General features: G+C 40.5%; 1 protein-coding gene and 1 non-coding gene across 2 annotated transcripts in view; one reads left to right on the top strand and one right to left on the bottom strand.

Annotated features, from left to right (window-relative positions):
* The window catches only part of FMN1 (formin 1), a 385,063-nt gene that overhangs the window by 190,019 nt on the left and 180,213 nt on the right, over positions 1-14,831 (bottom strand). Inside the window, 3 exon segments of the mRNA XM_050799309.1 lie at positions 5,127-5,277; positions 9,743-9,957; positions 9,960-10,535. Of these exon segments, the coding sequence (XP_050655266.1) occupies positions 5,127-5,277; positions 9,743-9,957; positions 9,960-10,535 (942 nt within the window).
* LOC126960434 (small nucleolar RNA SNORD77) lies at positions 12,058-12,122 on the top strand. Its single transcript, XR_007727981.1, has one exon. It is a non-coding gene; the product is annotated as a small nucleolar RNA SNORD77 (small nucleolar RNA).

A 14,831-nucleotide genomic window follows, 5' to 3' on the forward strand; every position in this document is an offset into this window, starting at 1 on the left:
AAAGAATACTTAATGTATGATAATTTCATATTATCCTTGTAATAACCATATTAAGGGGGTGTTATTCCCAATTTTGTAGAGAAGAAATCAGTGTGAGAAGGTTAAAGGACTTCTTCTGAATGTTATGAGAGAAAAAAATAAGAGATAGTAGCCAGTGGTGGTGGTTCCACTGAGAGCTGTTATCTTGAGCTCTGGTTCTCAGTTTGGTTACCGCTATGTTTGTAGTGGCAGAGTGGTCTAGTATCACAAATGAGAATGGCATCTACCTAAATATGCAATACAAACTTTGTAATAATTAGTAATAAATTTATTTTATTATAGCTAATATTTTAAATGGAATTGATAAGGTCAAAGAAGAACACCAGCTCCAAATCTATATATGCCTTTTGCTGGAGTTACATAGAAGGCACATCTTTTTACTCAAAGATGTGGCTTCCTATTGGAAGACTCTGAAGAAAACTGTGATTACACAATGTGGGAAATATTTTGGATTTGCAGAAGTGTGGCTATATTTTGTTGATGATTTTAATAATGGCTACTCTCATTCATAAACTTCAAATAAATCACCCCAATAAAAGTTGATACTATCACCAAGGTGGCAAGTTACCATTTAAATAAAGAGGAAATGCAGACACATGCTGATGAACAAGTGTTCGTCATCATCAATGTCTTCCCAGTTAAAAGTGTACAAACCCCTACAAGTCACTTTATCTTTCTGGGTCTTAGTTTCTCACGTGCCAAAACCAGAACAAAGTTAGATGATGGGTAAGATTTCTTCTAATTCTTAGACTACATGATATTACAAAACAGACTCCCTGCCTAGTTTGAGATGATACATACATATATATACATACACACACACATACACACATGCTTACTTTAAACAAGTGCCAGTGACATGAAATTTAAATACTATTTTAGTAGTTGAAGCTACAAATTAATATCTGAGTTCCACAGACTCTTGATCATTCTGTCCATTACTTCTGAAACATAAATATGAAATGTGCTGAGGGATGAAGACCAGCTCCATTTAAGGGATATTCATGGCCGGGTGCGGTGGCTCACGCCTGTAATCCCAACATTTTGGGAGGCTGAGACAGGTGGATCACCTGATGTCAGGAGTTCAAGACTGGCCTGGACAACATGGTGAAACCCTGTCTCTACTAAAAATACGAATATTAGCTGGGCTTGGTTGTGGGTACCTGTAATCCCAGCTACTTGGGAGGCTGAGGCAGGAGAATCGCTCGAACCCTGGTGGCGGGGGTTGCAGTGAGCTGAGATCACACCATTGCACTCCAACCTGGGCAAAAGGAGTGAAACTCTGTCTCCAAAAAAAAAAAAAAAAAAAAAAAGAGATTCCTATTCACGTTTCAATGCTGGCTGAGGCCCTATAGCTAAGACTCAGAATCCTGGATTTTGAAATCCAGTAATGTACCCAGCACTTCCTCTTGTTCAGTCATTATAAAAAGACCTATTTGGCAAGTATCCTCCTGGTCTTCTCATATGGGACCATTCCATGATCCAGCTGAAGGAGGTGGCCTTCAATGCTGAAACTCCTCAGCTGCTTACCACCTCGAAAACCACTTTCATTTTCAAGAGGAAAGAAAACAAACCTCTGACTCTCAAAAGAGACCAAGGGATTCATTTCGATGCTGGAAATCTGGCCACAGGCATGGAGGAAAGATCATAGGAGGCAGGTTTGGAGTTTTCTGGCATCAATCCAGCTTGCTATTTAAAACTTAAAACCTCAGCTCTAAGGTAGGACACAAAGCTATTGAAAACTCTAAGCTGCATATTACCACAAAGCCCAGTAGACCCAATTTTTTGCCTCCACTTACAGAGAAAAGCAAGCACCACACAAGTGTATGGATTCCATGGGGCAATGGCAACCACCCTGTTCAGAAAATTTAAAGAGTTTAAATGAAGTGTTATTTTCCCCCTCAGACAGAGAAACAAAATATACGTATCAAGTACTAATTACTAACTGCCTTAGTTAAAATCTTTTGTTGAACAGGCAAACTATTACAAGAAATAAGAATAAATGACCAAATGCTTTGATGTTTTAAAAACAAATATTCATTCACCAAAACAGAAGTGAATAGTTCTATGAGAAAACATGTTTTCAAGCATCTGGAGAGAAATAAAAAGAGTAATAGCCATCTAAGAAGCAATAAAGAACAAAAGTAAATTTAATACGATCCTGCATAAGAAAGCATTCAGTGGAGTTTCTGGTTAGTCGGGGAAGCCTTCTTGAAAGAGGCAAACTGAAGTTGGCTTTGGAATACAGAGATTTTCCTTTTGCCATTCAGGTAGAAACAAGTCTTCCGTTTCTATAGATGGCACTGAAAAAGCCAGCCTGGCTACAAGGCAGGCTCACCTCCATCTCGTGTGAATCTAACTGCATGGGAATACATTCTACGTAAATCAGCTGACTTTTTTTTGCCCGGACTGGTCTGGAACTTACTATTTGTATTAATCCATTCTCACACTGCTATAAAGATACTACCGACATGGCAGCAGGAGACAGAGGGTGGGGCGGGAGCGGCACCAGACACTTATGGAACAACCAAACCTCGTGAGAACTCATTCACTATCAGGAGAACAGAAAGGGAAATCCACCCCCACGATTTAATCACCTCCCACCAGGTCCCCCCTGGACATGTAGGTACAATTTGACATGAGATTTGGGTGGGGTCACAGAGCCAATTTATTAGAAAAATTCAAATTTTTCCCATGCAATATAGCCTCTTAAAATTTTCCTTTAATACTTCTTTGGATATTTTTATCAAGACAACATAATTACAGTGACCTTGAGAGATGAAACATTTTGATCATGATTTTTATCCATAATTGAAGTCAGTGGGAAAATCTGATTTGATTAACAGAAAGCTGAATTCAGACATTTTCCATTTTTCCCCTGTAATTTGCAGCTAATTTCATAATCATTACATTACTTGCGAAATGAACTGATGATGAACCCCGCGATGTAATTTAACAAGGAAAGGTAGCCGGGCGCGGTGGCTCATGCCTGTAATCCCAGCACTCTGGGAGGCTGAGGTGGGCGGATCACCTGATGTCAGGAGTTCAAGACCAACCTGGCCAACTTGGTGAAACCCCATCTCTACTGAAAATACAAAATTAGCCGGGCATGGTGGTGTATGCCTATAATCCTAGTTACTTGGGAGACTGAAGCAGGAGAACTGCTTGAAGCCCAGAGGCAGAGGTTGCAGCGAGCTGAGATCACACCATTGCACTCCTGCCTAGGTGACAAGAGTAAGGCTCCATCTCAAAAAAAAAAAAAAAAAAAAAAAAAAAAAAAAAGGCAGGGTTGATGGTATCATTCAACATTACACACTTTTCAAAACACTGCCTCAAACCTGCTTAGGTGTGAATTTCACAGCATCCTGGTGGGTCAGAGAGATTCAGATATTGTTAATCCTTTTTTCTTCGAGACGGAGTTTTGCTCTTGTTGCCCAGGCTGGGGTGCAATGCCACGATCTCAGCTCACTGCAACCTCCGCCTCCCGGGTTGAAGCGATTCTCCTGCCTCAGCCTCCTGAGTAGCTGGGATTACAGGCACCCACCACCGCACCCGGCTAATATTTGTGTTTTTAGTAGACACAGGGTTTCCCCAAGTTGGCTAGGCTGGTGTCGAACTCCTGACCTCAGCTGATCCACCCACCTCAGCCTCCCAAAGTGCTAGGATTACAGGCATGAGCCACCATACCTGGCCTGTTAATCCTTTTTTATAGAGAAGGGAAAATACGACAAGGAAGACAACCAGCCCAAGCTCACATAGCAAGTCAATAGCAGAACTTTTTCCTCGACACTATTTCTGCTACTATTAAAAATAAGAAAAACTAACCAATCAAACAAAAACCCACTAAAACAGGGAAATGGTAGCCGTGGTAGTAACAGTAGCAAAACCAAGAGCAGTTATCCTATGTTGAGCACTGACAGTGAGCTAGGCACTATGCTGAGCCTCATACGTGGATTACCTCATTGAATAATTACTTAGAGGAACATTATGAGCAGACATCATCTCATGCTATGGTGCAGGGATCCAGACACAGAGAGTGAAAGGACCTAGTACCGTTGCCTCAGATCTCACAGTCAGTGTGTGGCAGAGGTGTGATTCATCCTCATGGTTGTCTCTGACTGCTTGACAGTCTTGAACTCATTCTCTTACAGAAGGCTGGTGCCTCTCAGTTTCCAAGTCCTTGAGTCACTACTCAGAAGTCACCATCACAATGAGGCCTACCCTGAACACCCCATTTAAAATTGCAGACTCCACCCCCACCCTACTGAAATCGATTCTCCTTCCCCTGCACAACTATGGGATTGACAGGGTTTGTGTTTAGTGTTTGTTAATATAAGCTCCACAGGGCAAGGATTTATTATTATTATTATTATTATTATTATTATTTTTGCCCTCAACACATCCCAATGCTTAAGACACTGCTGTCCAACAGAGCTTTTTATACAATGGAAATGTTTTACATCTGTGCTATCCAATACAGCAGCCACTAGGCATAAGAACAAAATTGGAAAGTGGCTAGTGCAATTAAAGAACTAAATTATTTTATTTACTTTCATTATTTAATAGCCACATGTTACCATAGTGGACAGTGCAGGCCTAGAACAAATGCCTAGCACAGTAAACCCCTAGGAAACATTTGCTAAATGAATGAAATTATAAATAAAACCTATTTTCCATACAACCTGTAGACTACTTTCACTAACTACAAAGTAAATTTTATTTTTATTTCATAATAAAAATTATGGCTTTTTATTATGGCTGAAATGTCCATAATGGCTGAAAAAGTCCAGATTAAAGTTTGAAAATTCAGAAGATATGGCCAAAATAGCAAGCACCGATTTCATGAACTATTGGCTCCCTTTGCCATCTGCCACGCAAAACCTTCTGAAACATTTCCTGAAAACAGGGAAAGCACCAACAGCATGTAATGAACTCCCATGAATCTCACACACACACACACATACAGAAAATATATACTAAATTCCCATGATACACACACACACATGTACAGGTATGTGTGTGTATATATGATATATATATATACCATTTCCCTATATAATTACAGCTTTGGCATAATCACTCAGTACCTTTTTGACCTTGTTTTTTTTCTCAAAAGTCTCTGACAGAGGTTTTTTCTTTTGTTGAGTTGTATCTTTGGAGAATAAATACTCAAATTCACCAGGGTCCCGAATGTCAGGTTCTTCTAAGGAGTCCCATAAGGTTGGTGTAGCATTTTGGCTTAAAAGAGAAAATGACAAGTTAACCATAAGAACCAAAACAGGAGAGAATATAATACAATGAAATCTTTCTCAAATCCATTTTTAAATTTCATTTTTCTAAAAAAACACATAAAAAACTCTAAAATAATGCTTGGAGAAAAGCTTTTTATGTTATGCATTTGTTAAAGTCAAAATATACTATAGACCATTAAAACACACACAGACATATTTCCAAAAAAATAATTGTCATTAGGTACAATCAAAGATAGAGCTCTAGAGAAACTTCTGAGGACTAGAAATCTGGGATTCGGATTCCTGGGGGCACCCAAGCTGCTCTTCCTTCAGTCTGTGGCATTTCCATGATGTGTAAAAATGGCATCGTATAAAGGCTGAAAAGATAACCAATTTGAGACTTTGACAGGCTAACTCTGAAGTAGACTGAAAATGGAGTACCAAAGTAAAGATCTACCTCCTCTTTGGACTTTTTCAACTACTTTTAAATATAGTTTTTAGGATTCATGCAGGTAAACTCTGCAGGGTCCTTAATACATAAACAGGCTGTGCCTATTTTAAAATACATGATTCCTAGTATCTCAGTTCCCTATACAATACTAACAACAAAAACCAACCAAAAACCTCCTCCATTGCACCTCATGGGATTTCAACTAAAGCAGCCATCGGGAAACTGTGCTGTTTCGTCTTCCAGAAACAGGGGCACCCTAGTTTTGAAGGGAAGAAAGAACAGCTGTTGAGAATCAGGTGTAACAGAACAGTGTCTATGAGCTGACTGCAGTGGTCACTCCTCAGGGCCCCTCAGTCAGAACACATCTCCCAAGTGTTTACTTTCTTATCTGAATTTCAAACACTATTAATGCCCACTGGTCAGGCGTGGTAGCTCACACGTGTAATCCAAGCACTTTAGAAGGCTGAGGTGGGCAGATCACTTGGGGTCAGGAGTTCACGACCAGCCTGGTCAACATGGTGAAACTCCATCTCTATTAAAAATACAAAAAATTAGCTGGGCGTGGTGGTGGGTGCCTGTAATCCCAGCTACTTGGAAGGCTGAGGCAGAAGAATTGCTTGAACCCAGGAGATGGAGGTTGCGATGACCTGAGATTGTGCCACTGCACTCCAGCCTGGGTAACAGAACGAGAGTCCATGTCAAAATAATAATAATAATAATAAAAAACACTCTCAATGCCCACAAACAAATTTCATCTATATACTTATTGTTTATCAAACAAATGTACATGTTACAATCCATAACATCTAAAAGCTTTGTTTCCGTACATATTTTCTCAATGAAAACTAAAAAGATAACTAATATGGAATGGGCCACAGAATGTTTTGATACTACAGGTGATTTGATATTTAAAACAGTTGGCAGCCCTGGCACCTCAGGTCTGCGTGTTCACATTTTGCAATAGATCTGCCTTTCCCATGATATATGATATTTTGGTGTTGGCCACATTCACCTCTTCTCTCCTCTACTTTTTATTTTTCAAATCATGATTTTGCCAATAGTTGAACCATGTAATAGTACGACATATGGAAGTTATAAAGTAGAACAATAGAATGAACACCTGGGAAACCATTACCCAACCCAAGGGCTAGAACATTTCCAGTGAAGCACATCAACGTATGTGTTCCTCCCTCAGCCATACCCCTCTGCTACTCACTTAACTTCAACCTGAAACATAAGCACCATTAATGTTAAGTGCTTATCTCTGTGGTGCTGGGGGAGAGGTGGGGAGAAGTGGGATCTTGATTAAGGAAGTCAGTCGGGAATTCTGGAGTGAGCATGTGGCATGTTAAGGGCCACTGGTCTGGGCCTCGGAAGGTTCTAGGCAGCTAAGGGGTGATGCCTAGAGTGAGGTGATGCAGTGTGTCAGGCCAACTGCTCAGCCCCATCCCCACTTCCTGCACCTGCTTGGCTCTAGCTCCACGGACTCTGAGGTCAGGCCAGTGTAACGAGTAATATAATTCACTTACATTGTGGATTACATTGGCTTTGGGAGTCAATGGTGATCAGTTTAAGCACCTGATCACCATTTACAACACTATTTCTATGGGAAAGGCATTTCCATTTCCAATACTGAATGAAAGAATTTTGGAACACTGCCTCTCAGTGATGTGGGGACAGCCAGCATTTGGCAGGGCAATAATAAGGACCTGCTTCACAACGAATGACCTGCCATGGTGGTCAGCTGACCCCTGAACATACCATTCTAGCTCAAAAGGCAGGCAGGGAGAGAGAGAGAGAAAGAAAGAAAGACAAGGAGACAAATGAGAAACTTACTAAGAAGATGAAAAGGTAGTTAGATGAGGATTTATTTTGCTTTAAGTGTCTCTTGCTTAGTCTAGAAATCACAAAACAGACACCCAAGAAGGCAAAACGTCAAAAGAAAAAAAAATCAGTTCATACCAGGAGTCAAAAGCAATTTAGGTAGATGAGAAGCAGTGTATACATAATGCTGAAAATTCACATTTTGTTTCTGGCTTCCCAGAAGAGCAAGACCAACATTTATGATGCAATCATTATATAAACTACTTACTCCTCTAGTTGCACAAAATATTAAAATATGATTTTGCCTCCTTTATGAGAAGGTATCCCAAATAATTGCACTCTTGCTCCTAAGCAAATACTCCACAGGCTCTTTGAATCATTTTCACTTAGAAGTAGCAGTGCTAATAGGTACAGAAAGTTGGAGAGACCCATAATAAAAGAACTTGAATATGTGGTACCACCAGGAAGTGCCCATGTTGCAGTCTTAACACATCAGAGAGGGGCAGCCCCCATTTCAGGTTCAAATGCGCACCAAGCAGGGCTCTCTTGATGTCCTATTCATCTACTTTTCATTTTGCTCAAAAGTAAAGCCCTAGATATATGATGAAACCAATGAGACCTTCAGTATTCAATTGTTTTTCTTCTCAAAATGGCCAACTACATAAGCAGGAAACAACGTAGACAATGATGATCTCCAGCTTTCCCTTGGTCGTGAGCGAAGGGCCCATATCTCCCAGTGGGACTCTTTGGTGGCTGCTGTGGTCTACAGTTATCTGTTGCTCATGAAGTCTCTCGGGGAAGGAAGTGAAGGCAGGCTAGTGGGACACAGGTGTGGAACAGCTCCCCGTGCTGTCAGACACACTCACTCGTTCAGGGCTTACAGGTGGGAAGGCATCGCCCTGGAATGGCTGTGCACTAATTTGAGAACACTAATAAGGAAACATGACTCAAAATAAATATTCTGGGAAATGATTTTTAGGAAATGTCTGAGTCTTTATCGGGAAGAAGGGAATACTAGTACTTTAGCTAATGGCAGAAGCTATTACAGGATCATCTCACTTTTTTATGAACCATTCATTTGGGAAATTACAAAGTATAATTGAATTTTGAAAAAAAGAAGTATCAGGATGTTCCAAAAACAAACTCTTGGCCCTTATTTTTTGTGAGAGGAAAGGGGAAAATATGAAGCACATATGCTCAGTTTTAGGGTATTCCTCACTCCTCCACAGGGATTTCTAGTTGTTTTATCATTGTGAGTTGTGTGTTATTTTGTTTCATATCCTGCCTTCCCTAAGCAAAATGTTATATACATTGAAGAATGCACTACCACATCATGACTTGGGAAAAGTTGTGAAATGTGTCCTATATCTGCCGTCCTTTACAAACAAACTTTAAAGGAGAAAGTGGTCAAGAGACAACTTAAGATCTCTTTCACTGTCCTCCTTCCAGGCTCAGAAATAAGGCAGAACAAATCACGCTCAAATCTGCTTGAATGGATGTTTCCAAGCAACTATACCTTGCTGCTTTACAAACCCTGCTTAACAATCGATACAAATGGAAGATGCTTTCAGCTATCCACATACTGACACCTTCTCTGAATGGCATCAAGGTATAAAGGAAGATGGGAGAGTATTTAGCAGTTAGAAGAAATAGAGTTCAAGCAGAGAGAGTTTATATTTTAAGACTCTCCTCTGATCTAAAGAACTAATAACTTAGCCATGTCTCACTCTTTTAATAAAAATGGAAAAACACCCATTTCTGTTCAATGTCTATATTACAGGGTTAATTATAGCATTTAAAAACAAGACAGTAAAAAGAATTCTAAAAATCCTCATGAGCCTTCAGTATGCAGTCAGGTTCAATTCTTTATGATTACTCATCAATTGTAGCGATGTTGGGGAAAGCCCTGGCTTACACCTGGACTCTTCTCTAGTCTATAAAATGGACCATGTGCCTTGGAGAAAAACCTAACACTGAAACACACTGTTTCTCTCAGCATCTTCAGAGAATACACAGAGGCCCCGCTGGAGACAGACGTTCTCCCCAAACATCCCAACCTTGTTTATCCAAGCATTCACGCTATCACACTTGATAATGGGTGCTACACTATGGAGACATTGACCTGGTAAGAATAAAATATCACTTGGGCCAAATCCTAGGAATTCACATGTTGAGAATGGGATAGGAGAGAACTTACCTCTTATCACTTATTTGTATCCTAGTCCAGTATAAAGGTTTCATGGGACAACTGGGTTCAATGGCTGGTTTTCGAGGACATTGACTGGAAGAAGAGCCAAGTCCAAAGAAGAGTCCAGGGGGAGGTGGGGGTGCAAGTCCTGGGGGTGGTGGAGCAGGAGGAGGCCCTCCAGGGTTGGGTGGAGCAGGGGAGTTAGGAAGTGGGGGTGGGGGTGGGGTGGGGGTGGGGGTGGTGGAGGTCCAGCACTTGAAGATAGAGGTAGAGGTGGCGGTGGAGGAGGCGGAGGAGGTGGTGGCGGTGGCCCAGCACTCACAGGTGGCACTGGAGGTGCTGGAGACAAAGAGTCAAGTCCCAGGGGGAGGGGTGGAGGGGGAGGGATGGGTGCTGGCAAGGGCGGTGCGGTAGGCAGAGGCAATGCCTTCTGCTGATTTGATGCCGTGCCTTCCATTGGCTGGAGTGCTGCATGGATGTCTTTGTGGTCATTTGGCGGGGAGAGCTGGCTTAAAGAGGAGATATTCAGCTTTTTGGGTACTAATTGATTACTTCTGGTTGTCTTGCTTTCGCCTTCGCAGGGCTTGAGGAAGGTCTGTCTGTCTGTCTGGATGCACACATTTCTGAAGGTCTTTGGAGGGCAGTCATCATTGGTGGAAATGCACACATCTCTCCTCTCTTCACAACCCCCTCGCCATCTGTGTTCTAGCTCGTGTTTCAGATTTTCTATGGTTTCTTCTAGTCTCGCTGTTACCACTGCATGTTCACCCCGGATATGAAATGCCCGAAGTTCAAACTGGGCCTGTAGGAAAATTCAGTGGGAAAGAAAGTAATGAGTTTATTAAGAACAAATATAAGAATTTAGAAACTCAATAATACCATCACGGTGCCACTGTAGCATGACCCATATAAATGCAGGGAAATACAGAGACATTCTTTCAAGAATCCATAAAGGTGTACATTTCACTCTGAATTTTCCAGGGACCTACACAGGCAGGAGTCAAAGCACAATTTCATCTAGCCTGAGCTCACAGGAGATAATTTTCATGGATTAAGGTTTAAAATACATCTGTTACTTAAGAACTCTTACCCAGTTTTCATATCAAACACATAACTTTTAATAAAGCTTTGGACATGCTTGAATCTCTGTTTTATAACTTTGGGGTTTGGTTTCATAAAAGAAAACTGTAAAGAAAAAAATAGGTTTTTTTTTTTTTTTTGAGACGGAGTCTTGCTCTGTAGCCCGGGCTGGAGTGCAGTGGCCGGATCTCAGCTCACTGCAAGCTCCGCCTCCCGGGTTTAGGCCATTCTCCTGCCTCAGCCTCCCGAGTAGCTGGGACTACAGGCGCCTGCCACCTCGCCCGGCTAGTTTTTTGTATTTTTAGTAGAGACGGGGTTTCACGGTGTTAGCCAGGATGGTCTCGATCTCCTGACCTCGTGATCCGCCCGTCTCGGCCTCCCAAAGTGCTGGGTTTACAGGCTTGAAAAAATAGGTTTAGAGCTCCTCTGGCTTAGAGCTGCTATTCTCCCAGTCTCCTTAGAATGTCTCTTTCACTGAGTTTCCAAGACAGTACAGCAGACACAAAAAGCAAGAGAAGAAGCCATGGTAACTTACTTTTTTAAAGTTTCCCTATAAAAGCCCCAAGATTAGTATTTCTGTTTCATAATATAGCAATAAGTAAGCAATATAGAACATAATATATTACAATATATTACAGTATGCCATTTTCTTCTACTTACGCAGCACTTTAAACTATGTAAGACAGTAGCCTTTTTAATGCTTATTGCCTCACTTATTTTAATGCACTGAGTCTGTAATTGTACACTTATTAGCACAGAGCTAGAGTACTCGTAGTCATTACTAGCCCATTCCTGAGCATTCAAAGCTATTCATCCTATGACAGTTAACTGGAAAGCAATCAAATTTAGAATTTGATGAGAGTTTTCAAAATCCAGTTTAACAGTAATTAAATATTTTTGGTCAACTTAATTTCTGCCTCCCCCATGAGATTATAAACTCCACAAGACAAAAATGGTGACAGTATTGTCTTTATACGTGTATCCCAGCAGGTAGCACAGCGAGTACATAGCTTAGAAGAGATGGATGGATAAAAATCATGGGGATAGTTATATTCACTGTCACTGTCCCAAGAGCCTCCCTTATCAAGACTCTCTTCACTTCTCAGCACAAATATCTAGAACACCTAAGCACACACAAGTACAGCTCCTTTTTGCATTAAAAAAAGTAAAGAAATATTTTTAACAGTCTTGGAAGGAAAGGTATAAACATGGGAAGTTCGTCTACCTTCATTGAGATAACTTTTATACTATGATGTTTGCATAGTTCAGCAGATTGAATTATGAAGAGATCTACCACTTATCTGGTGTTAAAAAAAAAAAACCTAACTTTTAACTATTTTTTACTAGGTTCAACTTTTCCTTAATATTCATTCTCAAGAAAAAAATCCTGAAGAACTATAGTCAGGAGAACTGAAAGACAAAGTTTTTTGAAGGCTAATCTTCTCATACGTGGACATGGTAGCTCTGAGCCAACTCTGAGGGAAGTGGCTAGCTCAGGACACTGTCTATTTCTTGAGCAGTGCAGAGCGTTGAGTGCCTGAATTTGGAGTCACACCACCTGGTTCACATCCTGGCTTAGGCACTTGCAAGTTCTATGACCTTAGACAGGGAACACTGTGTCCCTAAGCCTGAGTTTCTTCAAGTGTAAAGTAGGAATAATAGTGAGCCATCTCTAAGACTTTTATAAAAGTAAAATGAGATACTTCATATAAAACAGTAGGCATTATGCCTGGAACATAGAAATATTTGGATAAATCTTACTGTTAGTTTCTGTTGCTAATGCTAATAGCAAAGCAAGAGACTAACAAATTCCTAATTATTTTTTAAAATTTTCAAACAATGCTACCTTTGTAGAGGGATAGGTATAAAAGTAGGAAAAGCTCAAGCAATCAGAATAAGCAATGTACTGCAAATATGAAAGTTTACCTAGCCTTTTGTGAGTTCTACTACCAATTCCCTAAAAGTAATTTCGAGCTTCACTCAACTGTGAGATCAAGATAATCTTTGTTTCAACATTGTATCATTTCCATCTTCATTTCTCTCTTTCTTTCCTGTCCACTTCCACCCACATCTTAGCCCTGATTACCACCCTGAATTACACACCCACATTTTAATTTCATTCTAATGACTAGTTCGGTTCTGTCACAACAAACTAACTCTCAGCAGTTACTCTCAACTAAACCTTCTTTCAAAATTAAGAATCAAATATTCAAGAAGCAATAATTTTACTCAATCCTCAACTTCTTAATGATATGAAAGAATTGCAAAGACATATTGAATGGTGAAACTTTCCCTAATAAGGGAAATTTTTTTGGTGAAATAACTGAGTTTCTGCCTCCCCTATCGGATTATAAACTCAAGATGAAATCTTGTATCTACAGCAAAAGCCCTGGCCCCCACCTCCTCCTCTTTCTACCACTAATGATCTTCTAAATCTGTTGAAGCTGACATGTAAAGCTATATATCATTTTAGCAGCTCGGAGGTAATGCATTTCTTGAGTGTAGTGGGCAGAATACAAATTGGGCAGTAAAGTTCACCTCTCTGTACCTCAGTTTTTTTGTAAGCAAAATGGGGATAATAAAATGTACTTGACAGAGCAGATATGCCAGGGAGGCAAATTAATATATGTAAAACAAAATAAGAAGAATGTTTGAAGAGTGTTTACTATTTCAGTTTGCTGTCATTATTATTGTCTCTCTAACACCTGACAGATCAGAGCCCAGTGGCCCCATTAGCTTGCTCTTGGTTCTGGGTATGCTTCCCAGCCCCACGCCCTCTACTGTCTACAAGCTCTATGCTTCTAAAGCAAAAATAGACATACCAAAATCCTTCTTAAATTCCTTTAGCTATTGCACTTTCTAACCCTACCTCTTTTCCTTCACAGCAGAGCTTTTTTGGAAAAAAAACAAAAACAAAAAAACAAAAAACACTCAACCCATGCTTTATTTTCCTCATTCATTCACTTTTCACCCAGTTACTGGCTTCCATCCCCCACTATCCTACTGAAACTCCACGATTTGACTGTTGCATTCAATCAGCACTTTTCAGTGATTTTTGACCTCTCTGCCACATTTGTTAGAGTTGACTGTTCCAGAAGCACTGAAATTCTGCTTCCCTGAACTTGATTCCACCTCTTTCCTTTTGTTCACCTCCTACTTCTCTGCTGCCCCTAGTCAATCTGTAGACTCATTCATCCCTTAAGTGTGGTTTTCTTGGCGTATTCCTTGCATTTTTTTCCTTCTCACACTATACAATCTTTCTAGATGATCTCATATACTCATATGATTAATGACACTAGGTGAGTACCTTCTAACTTGGTACCTTGAGATCATATTTCCAACTATCCTCTGGATTAATCTACTTAAATATTTAACTAGCTGCCTCAGATCCAACAGGATGGAAAGTGAACTCATTGTTGCCGAACCCCAATGTGTTCCTCCTCTGAAATTCCTCCTCAGCATTAATGGCCTCATCACCTCCAGTCAGCACATCCAGAAACCTGATGTCATGCTGAATTTCTTGCTCTTTCTCATCCTCAACATGCTATTGATCAAGTGTTACCGATTTCTCCTGTCACCCCCACCACCTCAATCTTTCACAGGACAAAGGCAATGAGCATTTTCTTGACTCAAATTTAGCCACTTTAGTTCCAAGAAAATTTTGAAAAAAATAATAATAAATGCAGATCCCTAGTCCTTAAAATCTCTCCAATAATTAGCTGTTACTTGCAGACTACCACTAACTCTTTAGCACAGACACATCAACAGCTCTTCTGATCTGTTTTCTGACCAGCTTCTCCACTATTAGCTTTTGTCTCTTCCCCGGAAATGCCCCGGATTCCAGTCTTCTAAACAGGTCCATGCTCTTTCATGCAGTCTTTGTGAATACCGTCCTCTTCCAATACCCTTCCTCTGTTGCAAACACCCAAGGTAGGGGCAGATTACCAGGCACAGACTCCACGAATGGGTTCCTCACATACTATATTCACTGATATGGAGAATGATCAAATAAGAAGGA

Source organism: Macaca thibetana, chromosome 7 (genome assembly GCF_024542745.1).
Source record: "Macaca thibetana thibetana isolate TM-01 chromosome 7, ASM2454274v1, whole genome shotgun sequence".
NCBI lineage: Eukaryota > Metazoa > Chordata > Mammalia > Primates > Cercopithecidae > Macaca > Macaca thibetana.